The 20,579-nt window shown below is 29.4% G+C and overlaps 1 protein-coding gene and 1 long non-coding RNA gene across 6 annotated transcripts in view; both read right to left on the bottom strand.

Annotated features, from left to right (window-relative positions):
* Positions 1–4,020, bottom strand: part of LOC145070154 (glutamate receptor 3.6-like) — a 34,821-nt gene extending 30,801 nt beyond the window's left edge. The window contains exons 1-3 of one of the 2 annotated variants that reach the window (XM_079017097.1): positions 3,837–4,020; positions 3,360–3,459; positions 3,043–3,271 (exon numbers count right to left, since the gene is read on the bottom strand). In XM_079017097.1, coding sequence (XP_078873223.1) covers positions 3,043–3,271; positions 3,360–3,422 — 292 coding nt within the window. In that variant the 5' untranslated portion in view covers positions 3,423–3,459; positions 3,837–4,020. Of the gene's footprint in view, positions 1–3,042; positions 3,272–3,359 lie in introns of both variants that reach the window. The other variant, XM_079017096.1, reaches the window with a different exon arrangement.
* A 7,727-nt stretch (positions 4,021–11,747) lies between these two features.
* Positions 11,748–14,364, bottom strand: LOC145070545 (uncharacterized). Of its 4 annotated transcripts, none has more exons than XR_013689985.1 (4): positions 13,826–14,364; positions 13,473–13,579; positions 12,135–13,398; positions 11,748–11,958 (listed from the first exon to the last, which is right to left on the bottom strand). It is a non-coding gene; the product is annotated as an uncharacterized LOC145070545 (long non-coding RNA). The 4 variants fall into 4 exon arrangements; XR_013689984.1 differs by having other exon boundaries at positions 11,748–11,967; XR_013689986.1 differs by having other exon boundaries at positions 11,748–13,398; positions 13,473–13,565; positions 13,826–14,361.
* Positions 14,365–20,579: the final 6,215 nt, after the last annotated feature.

Raw genomic sequence — 20,579 nt, forward strand, 5'->3', positions numbered from 1 at the left:
TAGGTTAAAATGTTTTTTACATTTATTGTGTACTAGAATGCACCAATAGGAATTTAGTAAAATTATATTATTATTTAATTAAATAATGATAGATATTAAATGTTTTCCATAATTGTATGTATATTAAATGATATCCATAATTATAATTTTTTGTTAATGGAAATTAATTAAATTCATCATTAATGTCAGCAATAACATTCTTTCAGAATGAATTCATATCTAGGATTTATGTCAGCAATAACATTATTTGAAGACTCACTCACTTAAAATACAATAAAGTTGTATGAAATATGAAGAATGAGGGTGTATTCTAATAGAATATACTCTCGTTCTCCTAGAATACACTCTTATTATTTTATATTTGAATTCATTCTAAAAGAATATTATTATTGACATTAATGACGAATTAAATTAGTTTCTATAAAAAAAGATTATAAATATTGATATCATTTAATATAAATTTAATGTTTACTCAATTCTTATTGGTGCATTCTAGCACACAATAGATATGGGAAACATTTGAACCTACCTCTCTCTCTCTCTCTCTATATATATATATATATATATATATATATATATATATATGTATATATACATATATGTATATATATATATGTGTGTGTGTGTGTTTGTTCAAATGTTTCTAACAACTATTGTGTACATCTAAGAACCAATCAGACTTAAGAAAAAATAAAATCATTAATAAATCGTAAAAGTGTATAATAGTAATCTATGCACTTGCTTATTTGGAAATTCCTAAGATATTGGACCAATTCTCATTAAATCACGTTGTTCTACATCTCAAAAACCCTACTCCATAAACCGATCACATCTGCAATGATTTCCCCCTTCCCATTGTTTTCTTTTCTCTTTGTTATCTTCCAATCGATGAGCCAACCTCACCATCGGCGATAACAACCACCAATTGTTGCCTTCCTCTAATCCCATGTTCAACGCCTCCTTCACTCCTTCAACATCCTACTCCTTGTTCAGTCACCGAACATCACCATTTACTCCTTCCGCTTCGTCAATCACAACAACAGTAGTATCAGGTAGGTTTTTTCCTACTTTTTTTTAACTTAAATTTTGTTTTTCTTCTCCTTTTCCCATCATCTCATGAATCTTTCTCATGCTTTCAGTGCATTTTCTGGTGTTGTGAGGGTGTTTGGTGTTTAATACAACTTGTTGAAGGTGTTTGACATTATATTTCAAGGTAAATCTAGGACAATTGGAAAATGCACAGAAGGTGTTCGATAAAATGCATAAGAGATGTTTCAATCCAAATTCTCGGTAATTGACTAATTCCATATTTAAAACATACTTTCTAGTAATTTTTACAATCAACATGCTTGTGACTGATTTTATTAGTTGTGTCTGTGGTAAGGATGAAATTTCTAAGAAAATATTGCTAATACACCCATATATTCTACCAGAATATATATCAAGACTTTGAAGATTCTATGCATTATTAAACTTGTAATTTTCAGTAGGATACCATTAGTGTTTGTTTTTTTTTTACTTTGCCTCTCTTGCAATGTATAAAAAAACCTAACTGCACTTGTTTTTTAGAAGAAATTAGTGTATTATGATGTGAAAGTTGGGTATGATGTGTGAATGGAATTTTGTGTATTCTATTAGAATTTATTTATATAAATCCATTCTTTCATGATGTCTTTATGAATGTTTGTTAACAAGTATATTTCCTAACCTGATAATAATAACAAGTAATTCGTGTTATTCTTCCATAATACCTTTAAGAAGGAATCAAATAGTGATCATACAAGAGAAAGACTTGAAATAAGTTCAAAAACAAGTATATTTGAGAAGAATTACATTCTTACAATAATACATCACATTTTTGTAAAATAGTTGGAATCAAGTCGATTATTTGGACCATTGAAGAAGATTAAGTGCATTCATTCAATAATTGTATATTTAAGAATGTAATTTTGTAAAAAATTTATTCATTTTTTATGGCATTCTATCATTATATTAAAATGTATAAGGCTGTTATTTTGTAATAATATGTATTAATTTGTATTTAAGTTTGACTGCTTATGAATAGATATAAGAATGAAGTTATTATTCAACTGGATGTTCAAAAAAATGATTCTTTATTAATATTCTAATAGAATATCATTCTAACCGAATCACAGGAACATAATTCTAACAAAATAACATTCTGATAGAGTAAAATTTGTTTATGTTTACGAATTACGTTTCAAATTGAATTAATTAAAAAAAATTGGATTTTTTAAATCAAGAGCATTAACTATCCCCTAAATCTTGACTTTTCTTTTTTTAAATTTATCTTAATTGACTAAAATATCCTTATAATCAATATAGATGGTACTTTTGTGTTAAATAAAGATGATTATATTTATAGCACATTTATAAAATTTTGTAAAATACATTATCGTTGTTTAAAATTTCAATATGTATTTAACTTTTTACAAGAGTTTGATGAACAAAACACAAACTTCATATTTATAATTAGTTAATATAATTTAATATATAACAAAATATTATAAGTATTAAATATTACATTTAAATTATAATTAGTATGTAAAAATAAATTAGAAATGTATAAATATATAAACAGAAAAATTAAAACCGACAACACAAAGTTCATCCCTATTTTGAGAGAAATGACTAGTATAACACCATATTTGGTGTAATACTATTTATATCACCAAAATGGGAGTGGGTTGGAGAAGAATGAAAGAAAAAATGAAGAAAATAATGGAAATGAGAGTGGGTTGGAGATGTTCTAATCTAGCCTAATTAAGTAATTATTTAACATTTTAGCCAAAAATTAGCAATTATCCAAAAATAGTCCACGAAACCGTAGATAATTAAAGTGGATTACTTTTTCGTGGGTTATTTTTGGCTAGTTTATTTTTTTGATTATTTTTGGAAAGGTAATTAAGAAAAATGGCTAAACTAGTAATTCCCTCTTCTATGAAAAAGCGTGTATTTATGAATCTTCATTGAAACTGTAAGAATAGTGAAAAAACACAAGGGAATGTTTAGAAGACATACCCTCCATAATACTCAGAAAGCCATTCGAATTAGAGTCATGAACGGTTAGTTTCAACTTCGTTCCATTAAGAACTGTTGGATCAGAATTCACATCTTCTACTGCAACCTCTAGAGCAATTTTTGACACTTTGGCTATGTTGGAGTCGAAGGCCAAGACGGACCCAATTTTTACATCTTCTGGTCTTCGGGGAGTATTAGTAGTATCCTTAAGCTTATTTGATGGAGGAATCTGACATTAAACAATAAAAAACTGGGTTTCCACGTCAAGAACAAAAAGAAATCATTTTTTGTCACAATTACAAGTTTCGGGTATGTACCCAAGCTTCGGCAAAGCCAGTGATGAAAATCAACACCACCAACATACCCCAAACTGGATTCATAGCAATCTGTCTTCAATGTCCTTTTTCCATACACCCTCTAATTGGAAATAACATAATGATCAGAAAGATATGTAGATAACATAATGATAAGAAAGATAGTTCTTGGAGTTATATACATATCAGAACCTACAGAATCAAAATTTGCTGATATGAAAGGAGGGTGGAAGCTGCTGGACTCGAATAAAATTTAGGTTTCGACTAAAATAGGTTGTACTAGTAGTAGCAGCAGTAATCAACTAGAGCCAATAAAATATGATTTTGAAAAAGTTGGTTCACTAAAAACATCAAACACTCGGTGATCAGTTTTATGAGATAATACAACATCAAAGTATATAACTCCCAAGAACTAAGTCATGCTCAAATAACATAGAAATGGGGATTTAAATTCCAAAAGAAGAAAAGGAGATTATGTACGAGAAAAGCAAGCATGAAGAACCCTATAAACGTTAAAAAGTTCACAGCTTTCCACAAAGAAATTTGAGAGAGAAATGTTGCAGGTATCTAATGTACAAGAAAGGAGAAACTCTCCTGCAAAAAAGGAAGAAGCAATTAAAAAACAGAGTGCGTGAGAGCAAATGTTGCATGAAATTAGTAGATATATGGCTAGTATGAATATCTACCATGAATTGTAGGCGCAACCATCCATCTTCTATGTACTCACCATAAAGTAAAAATTTGCCAAACTATGTCCGGAAAATCTTGTACATATTATATCAGTATTTGTTAATAAAATTGCTCTATATATTTCATTCTTTTAATTAGCGGTTATATACTATCAATTGGGTTTTTATTAAGTTGTATAGCATTCATTTTATATTGATAATTAGAAAAATGATAGGTTATTATTTATTTATTTTTAAACGGAAAACTAAGTTATTTAGTTTGATGGCTTTTGATGATGTTCACGAATAAATGAAATATTCATTGTTAATAAAAATTGTTATTTATATCATTATATGTATAGAAAAATAAAAAGGGAATTGTATCTACTTGAGCACCCCGTATATGTATCTTTTATATCAATTATAATAAAGTTTCTTTTTTCAAATAATATGGTTAAAGCTAAAAATTATAAAGGTAAAATAATTTTCTTTTTATATTATTTAAAATTGTAAATGAGAAAAAGAAAGAAAAAAAGATATTAGATAGATAAAATAATCTTTTTATATTAGACCTAAGATAGACATTTTAATTTTTTAAAATGTAGGCACATTGTAATATATTGAAATCATTATGTGTGAGACTCGTGTGGTTGATTTAAAAAAAAAAATTAAACATTAAATTAAAGTGTAAATAGAATTTTTGTTTTAATGTATAACTTTTAAAATAAAAAAGAAACAAATGTGTTTATTGTAATTTAATATCATATATATGATATTTAATACTTTACATATATAACTATGTGACTTTAATTTAAAAAATTGAAACAAATCAAAATTTGACAAGTGCATAATATTTATTTTAAAAATATCAAACAATGATAAGTATCAAAACTTATGAAAGATTAACATTTACCAAAAAAGAACTTTTATTTATTAAGAAGGATATATATATGATCTATAACTTTCGAATGTTTGGATTAGACATGTAATTCTAACTAAACTACAAGGACCATTTCATTAGTTTACTCTAAAAGAAATTACTCTTTTGATTTGAATGTGGATGGGCACATATTATTAAGGGAAATCGAGTAATCAAACCACAATTTTACTTTTTTTTTTTGTTTTTTGAAAATCAACAACTCGGTCTGCAATGACATATTTCGGACATAAAAAAATGGCTCATGCCCATTGTAGCCCCATGATATATATATATATATATATATATATATATATATATATATATATATATATATATATATATAGAGAGAGAGAGAGAGAGAGAGAGAGAGAGGTAAAGGTTCAAATAAGAACCAAAAAAGATCAAGAACCTAAGAACCAACTAATTAAATTTAACCCACTTTTTACATAATACTTGTTATATTCAAAATTAGATCTAGACTTGGATTTGGTCTCTCTCTCGCTCTCTCTCTCTCTCTCTCTCTCTCTCTCTTACATTCTACTGCTGCCGACCACCACCACCAACGCCGACACCACTGTCGACACCGTCGTTGTCGCCGGAATACAACAATCTTTATATTCGGAGTCGCCGCCTTCAGATCTGGTGCATTCGCCTTCATATCTGCAACCTCCGACTTTAGATCTGCCATCACCACCGAGCGCCGCCTCCAGATGTCCGACCACCTCTAGATAAATTCAGATCTGATATAGATCTGAGAATTTGGTGTTATTATAAAAATGTTTTGTTCCAGAACTCTTAAACTTATTTTTTTCTCTAAAATGTTCCATCACCGGCGAAAATGTGTGTCAAATTTGTACCAGATCTGTTATGTGTCACCTCTTTCCATTGTATAACTCATTTTCGTCTTTGTCTCTCTTATTTTTAGTCAAAACACCACCAAATCGACATCTAATCTAATGTTTTGTCCATTTTCAGGTTAGATCTGGTGTGTGTATGGTGTTTACATTGATGGTGTTTACGAAAGGAAATTCTGAAAAAAAAGATGCGCATAAGGTGTTTGATGAAATGTCTCAATGAAATTTGGTAAGTTATTAAGTTGTGAATGCATATTTTTTGTATATTGAAGTATGAAGTTTGTGTATTTAGCTGTGATATTTGTGTTTAAAATTGCGAATTGAATGCATTAACCTGTGAGTTTGTTGTTTAAACTGTAAATTGACTATATTAAGTTGTAAGTTTTGTATATTTAACTATGAATTAATTGTATTAAACTGTGAATTGATTGTATTAAATTTTTTAGTTGAAAATATGCTTTTGAATGCATATTTTTTTTGGGTATTAAACAGTAAATTTTCTATATTTAACTATGAATTAAAAGTTTTAAGTTGATATTATGTTTTTCTACATGCATTTGTTGTAGATCTCTATTATATTTTGGTTTTTTTTTTCTGTTAATGTGTGAATTTGATATTTGAATATCTCATTTGTCATATAATTTTGTTAATCTTAGTTTTAACTGCTATTAACTTGTGAATGTATAATTTTTTTGAATTAAACTTTAAATTTATTATACTAGTTTGTGAATTTTATATATTAAATTGTGTATTAATTGTACTAAGTGTTTTAAGTTGATAATATGGATGTGAATACTACTTTTTGTGTATTAAAATGTAAATTTAGTCTACTAAGCTGTCATTTTTGTGTTTTAAACTGTGAATTGGTTACATTAAGCTTTGAATTTTCTTTTTAAACTACGAATTGACTGTATTAAGCTATGAATTTTCTGTTTGAACTGTAAATTGACTAGATTAAGTTGTGAATTATGTGTATGAAACTATGAAGTTACTTGTATTAAGCTATGAATTTTGTGTATAAACCTTGTATTGACTATATAAAGATTGTTAAGCTGAAAATATTGTTATGGATGCATACTTTTTGTGTATTAAACTTTGAATTTTGTGTATTAAACTATGACTTTTGTGTTTTAAACTGCGAATTTACTGCATTAAACTGTATATTTTTTTCATAGACTATGAATTGAGTATATTAAGCTGTAAATTTTGTGTATTGAATTATGAGTTGATTATATAAAGCTGTGAATGAATTGATATTAAGCTGTGATTATTTTATAATTTTTTTGTTTGCTTTTGAAATAATGTAAATTTTATTCACGACTTAATATAGTAAATTCACAATTTAAAATATGAATGATTTATGTATAAATTTTTTTGTTAATTTTTTTTCTGAATATATTTATTTCTTGTGTTGTATAAGTATACAAGAATACATTAGGTTTAATAATAATTTTGCATTAAATTCAAAATGAGTGAAATAAATGGTTTTATTAGACTGTGCATGCAGTATTTATGTTATTAATGCATGACTTTGTTTACAGATCTAATTTAGAAGAAAATTATGGTTGCGATGCTGGTATAGGTGGTTGGTGGCAGCGTGTGGTGGTGGTAGTAGTAGGGTTTGAAATTTTGATTTCTTTAAGTTTGTGAATTAGTATAAAATGGTTTGTATGAAATTGTGAATTTTGTGAATTAAATTACGAATGTACTGTATAAACTTGTAATTTATATAAGTTTTGTGTTCAAATATGAGAGCATATAAGAATGAAAATATTATACTGTAAAAATTACAATTGTGCTCTTTTTGTATCGAAAAGAGAGAAAAAAAAAAAGATTTTCACATGTTTAACAAGAATATCATGTAAATATTTATTAACTAATGGGGTTCTTAGGTTCTTAATCTTTTATGGTTCTCATTTGAACCACTACATATATATATATATATATATATATATATATATATATATATATATATATATATATAGATGGGAAAAGTGAATATACTTTAAGGATATATAAGTTTAGGTACCAAAACTAATCATAATACATCATTTTGTTTGATATATTTATTATAATATTCTTAAACTTCAATCATTAACTTGATTTACTTTCAAGATTTTCAAAATTTCACAATTATTTTCTTCTTACATCACATCTTTTTGTCGAACACCTATTAGGCTATATATATATATATATATATATATATATATATATATATATATATATATAATTGAAAATGAAAATTATATAAGAGGAAGATAAATGTGAAATTTATAAAAATCTTGGAAGTAAATCAAGTTAGAAGTTGAATTATAAGAATATTGGACAATTACAATATATATATATATATATATATATATATATATATATATATATATGTGTGATACAAAACGACCTAGTATGGTGAGTTTGGGTACCTAAGCTTATATACACTTAAGGGTATATTCACTTTTCTCTTTCTCTCTCTCTCTCTCTCTCTCTCTATATATATATATATATATATATATATATATATATATATATATATATATATATATATATATATGGGCCCCGCACTTAAAAATTCGGAATTCGCGTTACGGATTTTCGAATTCTTTTCCGAAGTTCGATCTACCCAAATTTCGGATTTAGTTTTCAGCATGGATTTCTCAAACCAAGTGATTTCTACTTTGTAAGTTACTTGCATTTGAGTTTACAAACAAATATACGTATTTTGGAATGCTTAGAACACTCTAGAATATGTTGAACGAGTCAAAAATATCCATTATATATATATATATATATATATATATATATATATATATATATATATATTTCATTTTACATATATAAGACAAATGTAAGTATCTTATGGTGTGTTAGGATCGGGTTTTTTGTCCGGAAGTAGGTTTTCTAGAGAATCTGGAATGGTATTGTAAGTCCGGAATATGAAGAATATAGTTTGGAACATGATAATCTATTTCGGAATGATGTTATGGAATGACAATCTTGAATAAGTATTTATTATCATTTTTTTGTGTTGATGTTGTTTAATAACCCTACTAGTCCAAAGACAAATTTGTGTGGATATTGCTAAAAAAAGGTGGGTTTTACGGAACAATAAGTTATATTCCATTTACAGGAGTTTTCAAAATTACGTCTGATAAAGGTAAAATCAAATTATTATTTTATTTTTATGGTAATGGTTTAAAATATTGTTGGAATTTTCTTTTTGTAGATAAAAAACCAAGATTTTGAGTTAGAAAATAAAATAAAAAATAAATCAGCAAAAACACCTATAAAATTAAGAAAAAAAATATAAAGAGTGTTAAAAACTTAAATTGAAAGCAGATAGAACTCCGAAGATGGGACCAAAACAAGTTTAGACAAACATGTTATTATAGACTAGTTGCAAACAATTTTTTGTATTATGGATATGTTTCAACAAATTGGTTTTATTCTTGGATACGTTTTATGCAAGTTGGTTTGTAATGTATATGTTAATATATTTTATTTTCATTCACCAACATCTAGTGACTCAATCAATGAGGATGAGTTGCCAACAAATTAGGATATAGTACTTCTTAAAGACGAGCAACGTCTTATTGATATGATTGCTTTAGAAATGATTTCTGATAATCAACGTGCAAAACAATGAATGATAATACTGAAAATCCCATTACTGCCTTCTATAGTCGAGGAACGAAAAAAAATGAGCATTGTATAATATACAAATATTGTTCATTACGATGTCTATAGATATACGACAATTTGTAAACACAACGAACATCATCTAAGAATCACATATGACAACTCAAACAATAGAAGAACGAGTCTAAATGACTGATAATGGGTTCAGCCCAATTAAGACCTACGTGAAATTGTTTGAAAATTATGTAGACACAACTAGTTTACACTAGATACAAGTTCCCGATTATGTTGAATATTTAATATAAGTTTAGATATTGTAATGTCTTTTGAAACTTATCACGGGTGAATCAATCAATTACATATTGATTTGATTATGTATGTGCACATATTATTAAGGCTGAATCAATCTCTATGATGTTTTTACCATTTTGATTTGATTGTGTATGTACATATATATGATCAAATGTGAATCAACAAAACAAGCATGATGTTTTTATAAAGAACCACATTTTTTTATGAAATAAAAGGTTTATTCATAGAAACAAAAAATGAGACCTACTGCATTAGAATGTTCAAAGTAGCCTATTCAAGAAAGAACCTTTGCAGTGATGAAATGATATTGATGGAAATGTGCAAAATCATCAAAAAAGGATCATACAAGCCACTCAACCAATTGACTAAAAATTAATAACAAACGCGTTGAAAATATTTAACATTATTTTTTTTAATTTATTATCAAATATAAAAATATTATTTTATAGTTTATAATAATGACTTAATTATTCTTTATAACGTATATCTATTTATAAATATTTTAGAGTATGTATAGAATTGAGGACGTTCAGTCCCACAGCCCACATTAAGTAGGCATATCCCCCTTCAAAATTTTATTTCTCTTTATATGAAAAAAGATATGTAGTTTTCATCTAAAAAATGTAAAGCAGAATAAAAAGATATGTGGTTTTCATCGCTAGAGTGAAAATGCAATATTGGTGCCTTCTCTTTAATAAAGCATTTTATGTGCACACTCTCATTTTTTCTTTTTTATCATTTGTGGTTTTCCTTCTTTATTTACTCGTTTGACCGCGTGGGGTATATTTCGTCCATAAATCTTAGTTGTTTGCGTTTGCTTCTATATCATCTCTTAGTGCTTGGTGTCATTGCTTTTATGAATAAAGATTTCTCCTTGATAAAACATTGTGGTCGGGTGTGAATCATTCTTGTACGTACATAATGCAAGTCTTTTTCTTTAATTTGTTGTTTTCATGTTTCTATAGATACTAGTTGTGTACCCGCGCAAAGCGGCGGGAGGAAAGTGTTTCCAAACAGTGATTAATTCATTTCAGTGAATAGTTTATTTGTTTATACAAAGTTAAACCATAAAAATCATTACATATCAACCAAGTTAAACCATAAAAACTATAATGTATCAACCAAGTTACAAAATATTGATAATTCTTTAGTTCTTACAATATCAAAAAACTAGTAATTCATTTTTGTGTCACTTCCTTGCAAATTGCAATTAAGCAATCAAAATTTTAACTTCAAATAACTATAGCATCTTAACTTGTTTCGAAACTTTGACCGGTTTGATGGATTGTGGGTTTGTAATATTTAACTCGGTTTTTTTAATTCCACTCTATGTTGAGTTTATTTTCTGGTACTGAAACCAAATTTATATTATAATCTTAACACAATTGTTTATCAAGAGTAGTTTCCTTTCCGTTAATAGTTTCGCTTAGGCAATAATTTTTTCGAGGATAGCGAATAGTATGTACATCAGAGATTGGTTTCCTAAGACATTTTGTATTGAAATAGAGTTTACAAAGTAATTTCAAACAATTTCCTTTAGAAGCAAGAGTTCTTGCTTAGGTTTTTGAAGTCGTCGTATCTACAGTATATAGCAACTTAGAAGTTTTTGTTGATCCGTTGTCATTTCTAGTTATATTTTTTGTATCTAACAGGCAATGAGGTTAACTAATACAAATGAAAGTTTTAGTTCTAGTTCTCGTTTGAAGGGTTCTCTTACGTTATTATTTTTTCATTTATAGTAGAGAATTTAGTAAACGCGTTTAGTTAAAACCTGTTCATTTTTTATTTTCTATTATAAAAAATTAGAAAATGTGTTTATATGTCTATTTATCTATCATTTTTATTTTTTAGATTTTTTAGAAAAGGCGAGGGTGGTAAGTTGAGGACTTTTGTAAATGAAAGTTCACTTGTCTCAAAATTTATTAAAAAAAAGGCAATTGAATTTAAGTAGGACTTTTGTATGCATTGTGTATAATCTTGCTTTATACAAATTATTCTTTCAACAATTCATGAATAAACATATATGTTTAAAACTTAAGATTACACCCAACTAAATATAAACCCAATTAACCAAATAAATAATACCCGTATTCCATGTACATCAATTCAACCTCCTTGTTAATAACATCATCCTTAAATAATGGACTACAAAGGATTTCCTATTAACTACTAAAATTTTGAAGAACTGTTGAATAGGCAAAAGTTTGGAAAACGATACCCTGCAATATCTACAAAAGAATCATTAACTTTTTGTATATTATCTTCAATAAAGTAAATAAAAAAAATATTTTTTTTTCCTGCAATTCTGTTAGCGGATATAGTATTTATTTACATTACAACAATGTAAATTATGGTCTACCCAACTATAACATTGTATTTACAAGTTATCTCTTACCTTCTACTTTTAAAAGGATCTCTCGTACCAATGAAAATTTCTTTCCGTTGGAGTGACATTGCTATGATAGAGTAGATTTTTCAAAATACACTGCTCCTACATGAAGAAATGAAAGTCTGGCCACCAAATTAGTGAAAGTTGAAACAGAAAAGAACTTCCATTAAAAAAGCAATATCAAGATCATTTTTGCCTTAAAAATTACCATTTTACCCTTGAAAAGTTCAAATAAAAGCATAACGCAGGAACCAACTTTCTAATTTCCTCTTATCCTATGATTGGTATGAAAATAATTAAAAAAGAAATGCTATAAACATTAATTAAGTATAATAGAAATAAATGAATTGTTTTCATATGGTGTGGTATACTATTCCTTTTTAGTTTTTTCCAAGTGCAAAATGAGCATTATCAAATTTTAAAGTCTAAAATCTTAATTTAAACTGCATAGATACCAAAATGAATAAAGTTCAGACCAAATTTGTAAATGATCCTTTTAGACCAAAATTGAAAAATTAGTTGTACTCACGGACGAAAAATGTAAATTAACTCTTCTGTATTTAACTTAAAAATGACAATTTTAATGTATTGGAACAGTAGCCATTTGAAACGGTGGTTGTTGCATTTGAGGCTATTGGGATTTTATTTTTAGTTTTTAAAACCAAAACCAAAATAATCTAGACAATCAAGTTGTTTAAAACAAAATGATTTTTCAGCATTTTAATGTTTTGAAAGTCTCAACCAACTAACATTAACTTCACTGCTACTATTATGCAGCTTAGTTTATGTTTGTCTTGATTAAGTTAAAAAAAAACAGGATGCTTAGACTATATATATGGTTACCAAAGCAATAAACACTATATAAGAAGATGACTTGGTTTTCAGAAGCTTTAGTACATCTTTTCATTAGGCCCATATTGGATGTACATGTGTTCATTCACACACACACACATAATACCATAAACAAAACACATACATATATTATTATATTATAGCTAGACAACATATAGTAATTCTAGCTTCTTAAGTACCTTCTAGTGGAACATCCTTTGAGACTCTTAACATGCTCCCCAAACATGTGATTGCTGAGCCTCGAGTAATAAATATAAAAGCAAACCAGATTCCCTAAAACACACTTTCAAGAACATAAATATAAACATATACCATCATATACTTGTACCGGGAAAGAATGCCAAACACCAAATTAGATTCACTTGGCTAACCATGAATACATAACCCTATCAAATATCAATCCAAGTGCCTGCATAGCCTGCAAGAATTTCATTTAAAACATAAGTCCAGAAAAAATGGTGCATAAAGTAAAACATAAATAAATGGTATAACCTGCAAGAAATTCCTTCTAATCAGTTATCCAACATTGGATGATACGTAGCTTTTCCTTGATATTCAATGCACACATAAATGTGGATTATGTTCCTAACATTACAAATCTACAAAAATAAATCATTTAGGGTCTGAATTTTACTTTTAAAATGACAAATAAAGAGAAACATAAAAGATCGAAGATGAGTTGAGTTAGATTAGGGTTCCTTTTGGAGGGAATGTGAAACCCATTCACATAATCTGTATTGAAAGGCTTTAGACCGTCACCATTTCTTGTAAAATCGAAAGAACAAAACTTTGAGACAAAACTTCAACAAAATAAAAAATAAAAAAACTAAAAAACTATCAATTACCCTAAACCCAAAGTCTCGACTGGTTTGGATCTTCTACCATAGTTAACGGATCTTGAAGACGTGTCGTGGCTAGGGTTTCATGTGTCTATATGTGGGGAATGGTGTGTATGGTGGTGGAAAAGATGCAGTAGGAGTTCCTTTCTATAGATATCGGCGGGGCTGGTCTTGTGATGCCATGGCGGTGGTAGGGAGGCAAACGATGATGGATAGTGTTGCTGAAAAATGGTTGTCCTGGTGTTGGTGAGTGACGGCTAGTGTTAGTGTGAAAGAGTGGTCAACAATTTGATGGTTGTGAGAAGGGATTTAGGGTTTCCTATCAATATTAGTGGGTGGGATTCATCATTTCACAGACCGTGGGCGTGGTGTCTTCGTTGTGGTAGGCGATTGTTGTCTTCCCCGAAGGAATGAAAAGAAAGTGTAAAGATTGGATTGATATACATCAGAGAAGGCAGAGAAGATGGAGTCATGGGTTACGGGAGACAATTTAGGGAAGAGCGGATTGATATTGACGGCAAAGTGTGTTACCATATAAAATTTTCTTAAAGCATTTTAAAATTGTACATCGTTCTTAAGTGATTGTACCTCTTAAATTTCAAGAAATGGACAATATGATTTATATAATAGTAAAGATAAAGAGTAAAGTAAAGACCGAAAATAAGTTTGATCAATTTACAAATTCTTAAAAAAAGAACTTGTTAAATGGAGCCTTATATGTTTTAACCAAAACATGGTATATATTAGCAGATATATTCTTTTCTAATAAATAAGAATTGTTTTTGTCTGTCACATTTTCATTAATTTTGTAAAATATAATTTTATAGTGATTTTAAATTAAATTTATTCAAAATGTCATGGGTTTTTTTTAATTAAATTTCATCTAGTATTTAAATATAACAATTGTAGTAAATATAACAATAAATACATATCAATTTTATTAATACAACTTTCCTTCTAATTTTAAAATCCCTAAATTGAAGTCCAATTATTTTATTTATATATTTAATTAAATTATTTATTTAAAATTAAAAGAGAAATGAACATTTTAATTTCAATAATTCAATTTTTTTTTCAATTTCCTTATAAATTCAATCTTTCTAAATGATTGAATATTATTTTATTTTTTTTGAATAAACTTGTATAGTATACATGTCTCACACCTAATAATGTATTATACATAAGTCAGCCTATGTATGTATATTATCTGTATCGACCCATGGCTTTAATACTTTGCATTTATTCAAACATATAATGTGCATGGGTTATGGGAAAATATCTTTGCAATATGGTATCATACCCAAAGCTCTAACCCTAGTTGTACATAGACATCATTTTATCATTTGGTTCTTCTACACAACTTCCAACCTTCACTCTTTTGTCTCATATCTCCTCTTTACAATTTCTTTCTCTTTTGATAGCTGCTTTAATTGAGAAGCCATATGGAATCACCAATATCAAGTCGGCAGTTCCTTTGACTCTTGATCTTGATTGTTTGAATTATGACGCTCTAAGAGAATTCCTTCGAACTCATTGCATTAGATTTGGGGTATCCAATCATCATATTTCCACACAAGAAAATCCCGAAGATCTAGAATGGAATCGAACCAACTTCATTCTTAACTCATGGCTCTATGGTACTTTATATGAATCTCTCCTTGAAACGGTATTCAAGAGGGAAGCTATCACAAGTCAAATATGTAAGAGCCTCGGGGATCTATTTTGTGACAACAAAGATGCTAAAGTGATCTAAGTCGATAACGAGCTCCAAAATATTGTCATGGGTAGGGTTGTTCATTGTTTGACCAATTGGACAATTTGGATTGAACTATTTGGTTCAGATATTCAGATTTTTGGATTGGATTTCACTAAAACCAAATTATTATTTTGGATTTCGGATTGGTTTTGGTTTATAAAGTAAGAACCAAATAATCTAAAAAAACCAAATAAATTTTTTTTATTATTTATTTTTAATATATTTGTAACATCCCGGAATATTGCAGGTGTTTTCGAATCCCTCTTTTTATTGCTATTTTGTCATTTTTAGTCCTTGGAGATGGAAGGGTGAAACCATGTGATGCCTAAGGGCTAAAGTTGCAACTTTAGGATCAAGAGGAATACGCTGAATGCATATAAGGGTACGATGAGCGTACTAGGCACGCCCTAGTACGCGGGGCATACACATGTGTACGTTGGGTGTATTCATGACATATGTAAACCCTAATATTTAGGGTTTGGGTGGTATATAAGTGTCCTTATGAGCTCACAACACTCTATCATTTCAGCCTCTATAGCCTTGATCCATTTCCCCAACCCCTAGCCTCTCTCTTGTGTGTGTGAGAGAGCTAAAAGAGGGTGTTTTGAGTAGTTGAAGAAGAAGGAGTTGCAGAAGGAAGGCAGCTTGAAGATCTCAAGTTATCTTGTTCTCTAGAAGCTCCAGGAGGTAAAAAGCTCCAACCTTTATGCTTGAATGATGTAGATCTTTCCTTAATAACTTCATGACACCTTTCTTGTCCCAAAAACTCCCAATATTATGCATGATGTGTTTTGGACGTGTTAAGTTGTCCTTTCAGACCCTAGGAAGGGTTCACTACAAACAAAATGACATTTAGTGGCATACGTTTTTAATGCCATATCATTTTTGTGCCACTATATTATACTTTTAGTTACATATTTTAAATGCCACTAAAAAAATTATAGATTTAATGACATATAATATTTTGTGACAATAATATTCAAACTTATTAATGACATTAAGATTTAAAGTGCCACTAAAATTATAAACTTTCTATTATATATAATTAATATATGCCACTAAATATTTTATTATAATTAACAATTAGCTTTTATGCTACTAAAGATTCTCCCCTTTCCACCCCACCATTAGGTCAACAAATTTCGAAGGGAGAAAACAATCACCAGTATCTACTATAGATTTCCGATGAATCATAACGACAATCCTCCCAGATCTTTGCGTATCTTATTAAGTAGTAATGGCAATCCATGATTGATCTTCACCTATCGCAAACCTATGTTATGTTTATCTCCATTGGCATCCCTACTCCGACTTGTCTGCTATGCTCCGACTTGTTTGATCAATGTACATATTGCGTTTCAACTTTGTATTTAGTTTAACTAGTTTCAAAATCACATAACACGGATTCTAATGGTATGTTTGTATGTCTGATTTGAGGAGTAGTAACTAATTGGGAGATTTTTGTTAGATCAATTAGGGTAATTCGTTCTTCAAAACTCACATTTGTATATCCCTGTTGTTAAGTTCATATGTTAGACTTTTCTTTTATTCTCATTACATATATGTTTTACAATGACATTTTCACTCAATTTCAACTACTTCTACCTTTATCATAGAGCTGTAGAAGTTTACTGAAAGTCTTGAATTTAGAAGCTGATGTTTGCTTCTCATTCACTAAAATTTGTCCTCAGTTCTAGGATATGGTAATGTACGAAATTCCCTAATTTGTGCAACTCTTATAGAGTAAAATGCAAGGTCGATATCCAAGGAATGAAATGCGGTTGCTTTTTGTAACTATATCCCTTTATTTTTTCAGAAGCAACTGTCCACATATGAGATATTATTTTTCTCTCTTCTTATCATGTTAGACTATCTTAGCCATTATGAAGTGTATCCTATTTTCTCAAATTACTAGTTGATGGTTTAGATGACTACTTTTTTTGGTAATGAATAATAGATTAGTACAATAATGTACTATGTTATCGTGCTAACACAACTTATTTCTTCATGTTACTGAGCTTTGTTTCTTAATACCTATTGCTTTGTATTTTCTAATGTTAATCTCAATAGACTGTTGATGTGTGCATATTTAGTTACATTTTTAGCACTTAATCTTAATACTTTTTGGTTGAATTATCACAACTAATGGACAAAAGATGCTTAATTACACTTAAATTATGTTTTCAACCTATAAGACATGCTCGGGAACGAAAAGGAGCGGGATTAGCACTCGGGAAGCTTTGGAATGAATAAAATAAGAAAAGAGCCAAAATTACACTAAGACTCGGCAAGTCTGGCACTGACTCGACGAGTCGTATCGAGGAACATTCGCGAAGCCTGAAGGAATTCTTGCCTTACACATGAGTTTAATGAGGGATCGCCGAGTCGGTAATGGACTCGACGAGTCGCCCATGTTTCCAGATTATTATAAATAGATAACTCCTATTTGGATTGAGGAACTTTTTGGGAACCCTTTGGAAGAGACTTGCGATTCAGAACATGAAGAGACACCTGGGAAAGTGAAGATCCAACCTAGATCCAATTTCTAAGAGAATTAAGGCACAATTCATTACTCTTTATTTAGATCTTTAGTTTTAATCATGTTGAAACTTATGGATTTTGTTTTTGAGTTTGATTTTCCTGTAATAATGAGCTAAACCTTTTAAACTTCTGTTTGGGGAAGATAAATTTGAGACTATGGTTTTATTTAATGGTAGGATTAATTTTTAATTGGTAAGATTGTTTTGTTAAGCTTGTTAAAGACCCTTATGCATTAACCATAACTATTCTCTATTAATAGGAAAACAATTAAGCTGCATGAACATCTCTTAATTGTTTATCTCATGTGATTTATGTGAACACACTGTTATATACCTAGGATTAGCGAATGTGAAACTAGGATTAATTAGAGAATAAGTAAATTAATTTGTGAGCTTGTTTGACGAACCATCAGCAAGAGGTTAATTGAAGGACCAATTTAATTAACCACTACAAGTCTTACTTAACCCGAATAAATAACCTAGGGAATTAATTAATTTAGACAACTGATCTCTATTTGAATTGGTTTATTTTCTATGGATTAGTAATAGCGAACATGAATCTAATCACCTTAGTCGGTAGCCAATGAAAAGTTAATCCATTGCACTATTACCATAAAATCAACCATAGGATCAAATGAGTCGAACCTGAATAGAAGTCTCTTTAGATATTGAATTTAGTTTATCTATGCTTGCTAGTTGTTAGTTAGTTATTTAGTTTAATTTTAAGTTAAGTTTTCTAGTCTTGAAAAACTAGAGAAAACCATTTTTATCTACTTTTTCTTACTTAGATAGTTCTAGGAATTAGTTTATAAATCTCCGTTCCCTGAGTTCGATACCCTGCTTACCTAAACTATACCACCAATAGACAAGTACACTGTCTTTTGTGTGATCAAATTATATTTTAAAAAGTAGGAATAAAACTACTTAGTTTAACACACATCAAGTTTTTGGTGCCGTTGTCGGGAAACAATTCTAAATTTTTAAATTGATTTCTAGTGTTATCGACCCTTTCTGTGAGAATTTTCTTGCACAAAGTTATTTTTTAGAGTAGATTTAGAATTAGAATTGATTTAGTAGTATTTAGTTTTTAGTAAATTTATTTTTGAAATTTTTTTGTTTTTGGCAGTGAACTCGCTGAGTCCATACGATCAGACTCGACGAGTCCATCGTTGTTTCCCAGTTTCGTTTTTATTTGCTTTTTGTTCTTTTTACGTGTGTTTTCTATTTTGTTTGCAGTACATTTATGACCAGAGGAGGAGGTACACCTCTGATCTCGCCATTTGAAGACCCGGATGCAACTCTTAGAAAGAATAAAGGCATAACAATTGGAGATTCCGAAAAACCGAAGAACTCACCATTAAAGAATCTCAAATCTGTTTTTAGCAAGAAAAAGGGCAAGAATCAAGCATCTCTTTGGCAAGCGACGACCTAATTAAGGAGGACATCGAGTACGAATCCAAAAGAGAAGAAAGCAAATTTGAAGAATGAAGTGGTCTAGAAGGCGAATTCGACAACACCATATATGGCTAACATCGATGAAGTTCCCATGGGCGAATGGAAGAAGATGATGTGTGAAGATACCGGTCTGGGCTCGTGCAACCCACGATTCCTTCAAATACCAACTTTGAACTTAAAGGCCACATACTTACCTAACTGAAATAAATCCCATTCTACAGAAAAGATCATGAAGACGCATACAAGCACCTAGAAGAGGTCAATGAAATAGCTGACTACTTCAATTTTCCTAATGTGGCCCGCGATACCGTTTTGCTTCGTATGTTATCGGTCACGTTCAAATGAGCTACAACAAATTGGCTAAAATCACTCCCTCCGGGATCCATCATTACTTAGGCCAAAATGAAAGAAGAGTTTATTGACCAATTTTGCCCACCATCAAAGATATCGAAGTTGAAGAAAGCCATAGCAAACTTTGAGCAACAAGCTTGAGAGTCACATTATAAGGCATGAGAGAGGTACAAAAGTTTATTAAGAAATTGCCCACATCATGATCTAAATAGACAACAAGAAGTCTCCATTTTCTATGATGGAGTGAATGTGACAACTCAACAACTCCTTGATTCGCAAGGACGACTAACAAAGAAGGCACCCCCGGTGACAAAACAACTAACTGAAAAATTCTCTAAGCACTTTAGAGAATATTATAATCCAAGGAATGATGTAACGAGGGGATCATCTTATGCAATTTCTGTTGGATTAGTGTCTAAGTCCATAACTATTTTGGTATGTACTTGACCCGATGGTGCATGGTCATTTTGGGTTGCCTTCACCAAAGCAACTTGATAGGATGAATTATGGAGAGAAAGGATTAAATATGATTTATTAATATATTATGAGAATAAGATATTAAAGGAGAAATCATATTGTTTAATTAATATTAGTCAAGAATTAATTAGTAATTAGTTTTGTGACTAAAAGAGATTAATTAAACTTAAGGGACTGGAAT

The sequence above is a fragment of the Lactuca serriola genome, chromosome 8, assembly GCF_051521515.1.
Source record: "Lactuca serriola cultivar US96UC23 chromosome 8, Lser_US96UC23_V15, whole genome shotgun sequence".
Taxonomy (NCBI): Eukaryota; Viridiplantae; Streptophyta; class Magnoliopsida; order Asterales; family Asteraceae; genus Lactuca; species Lactuca serriola.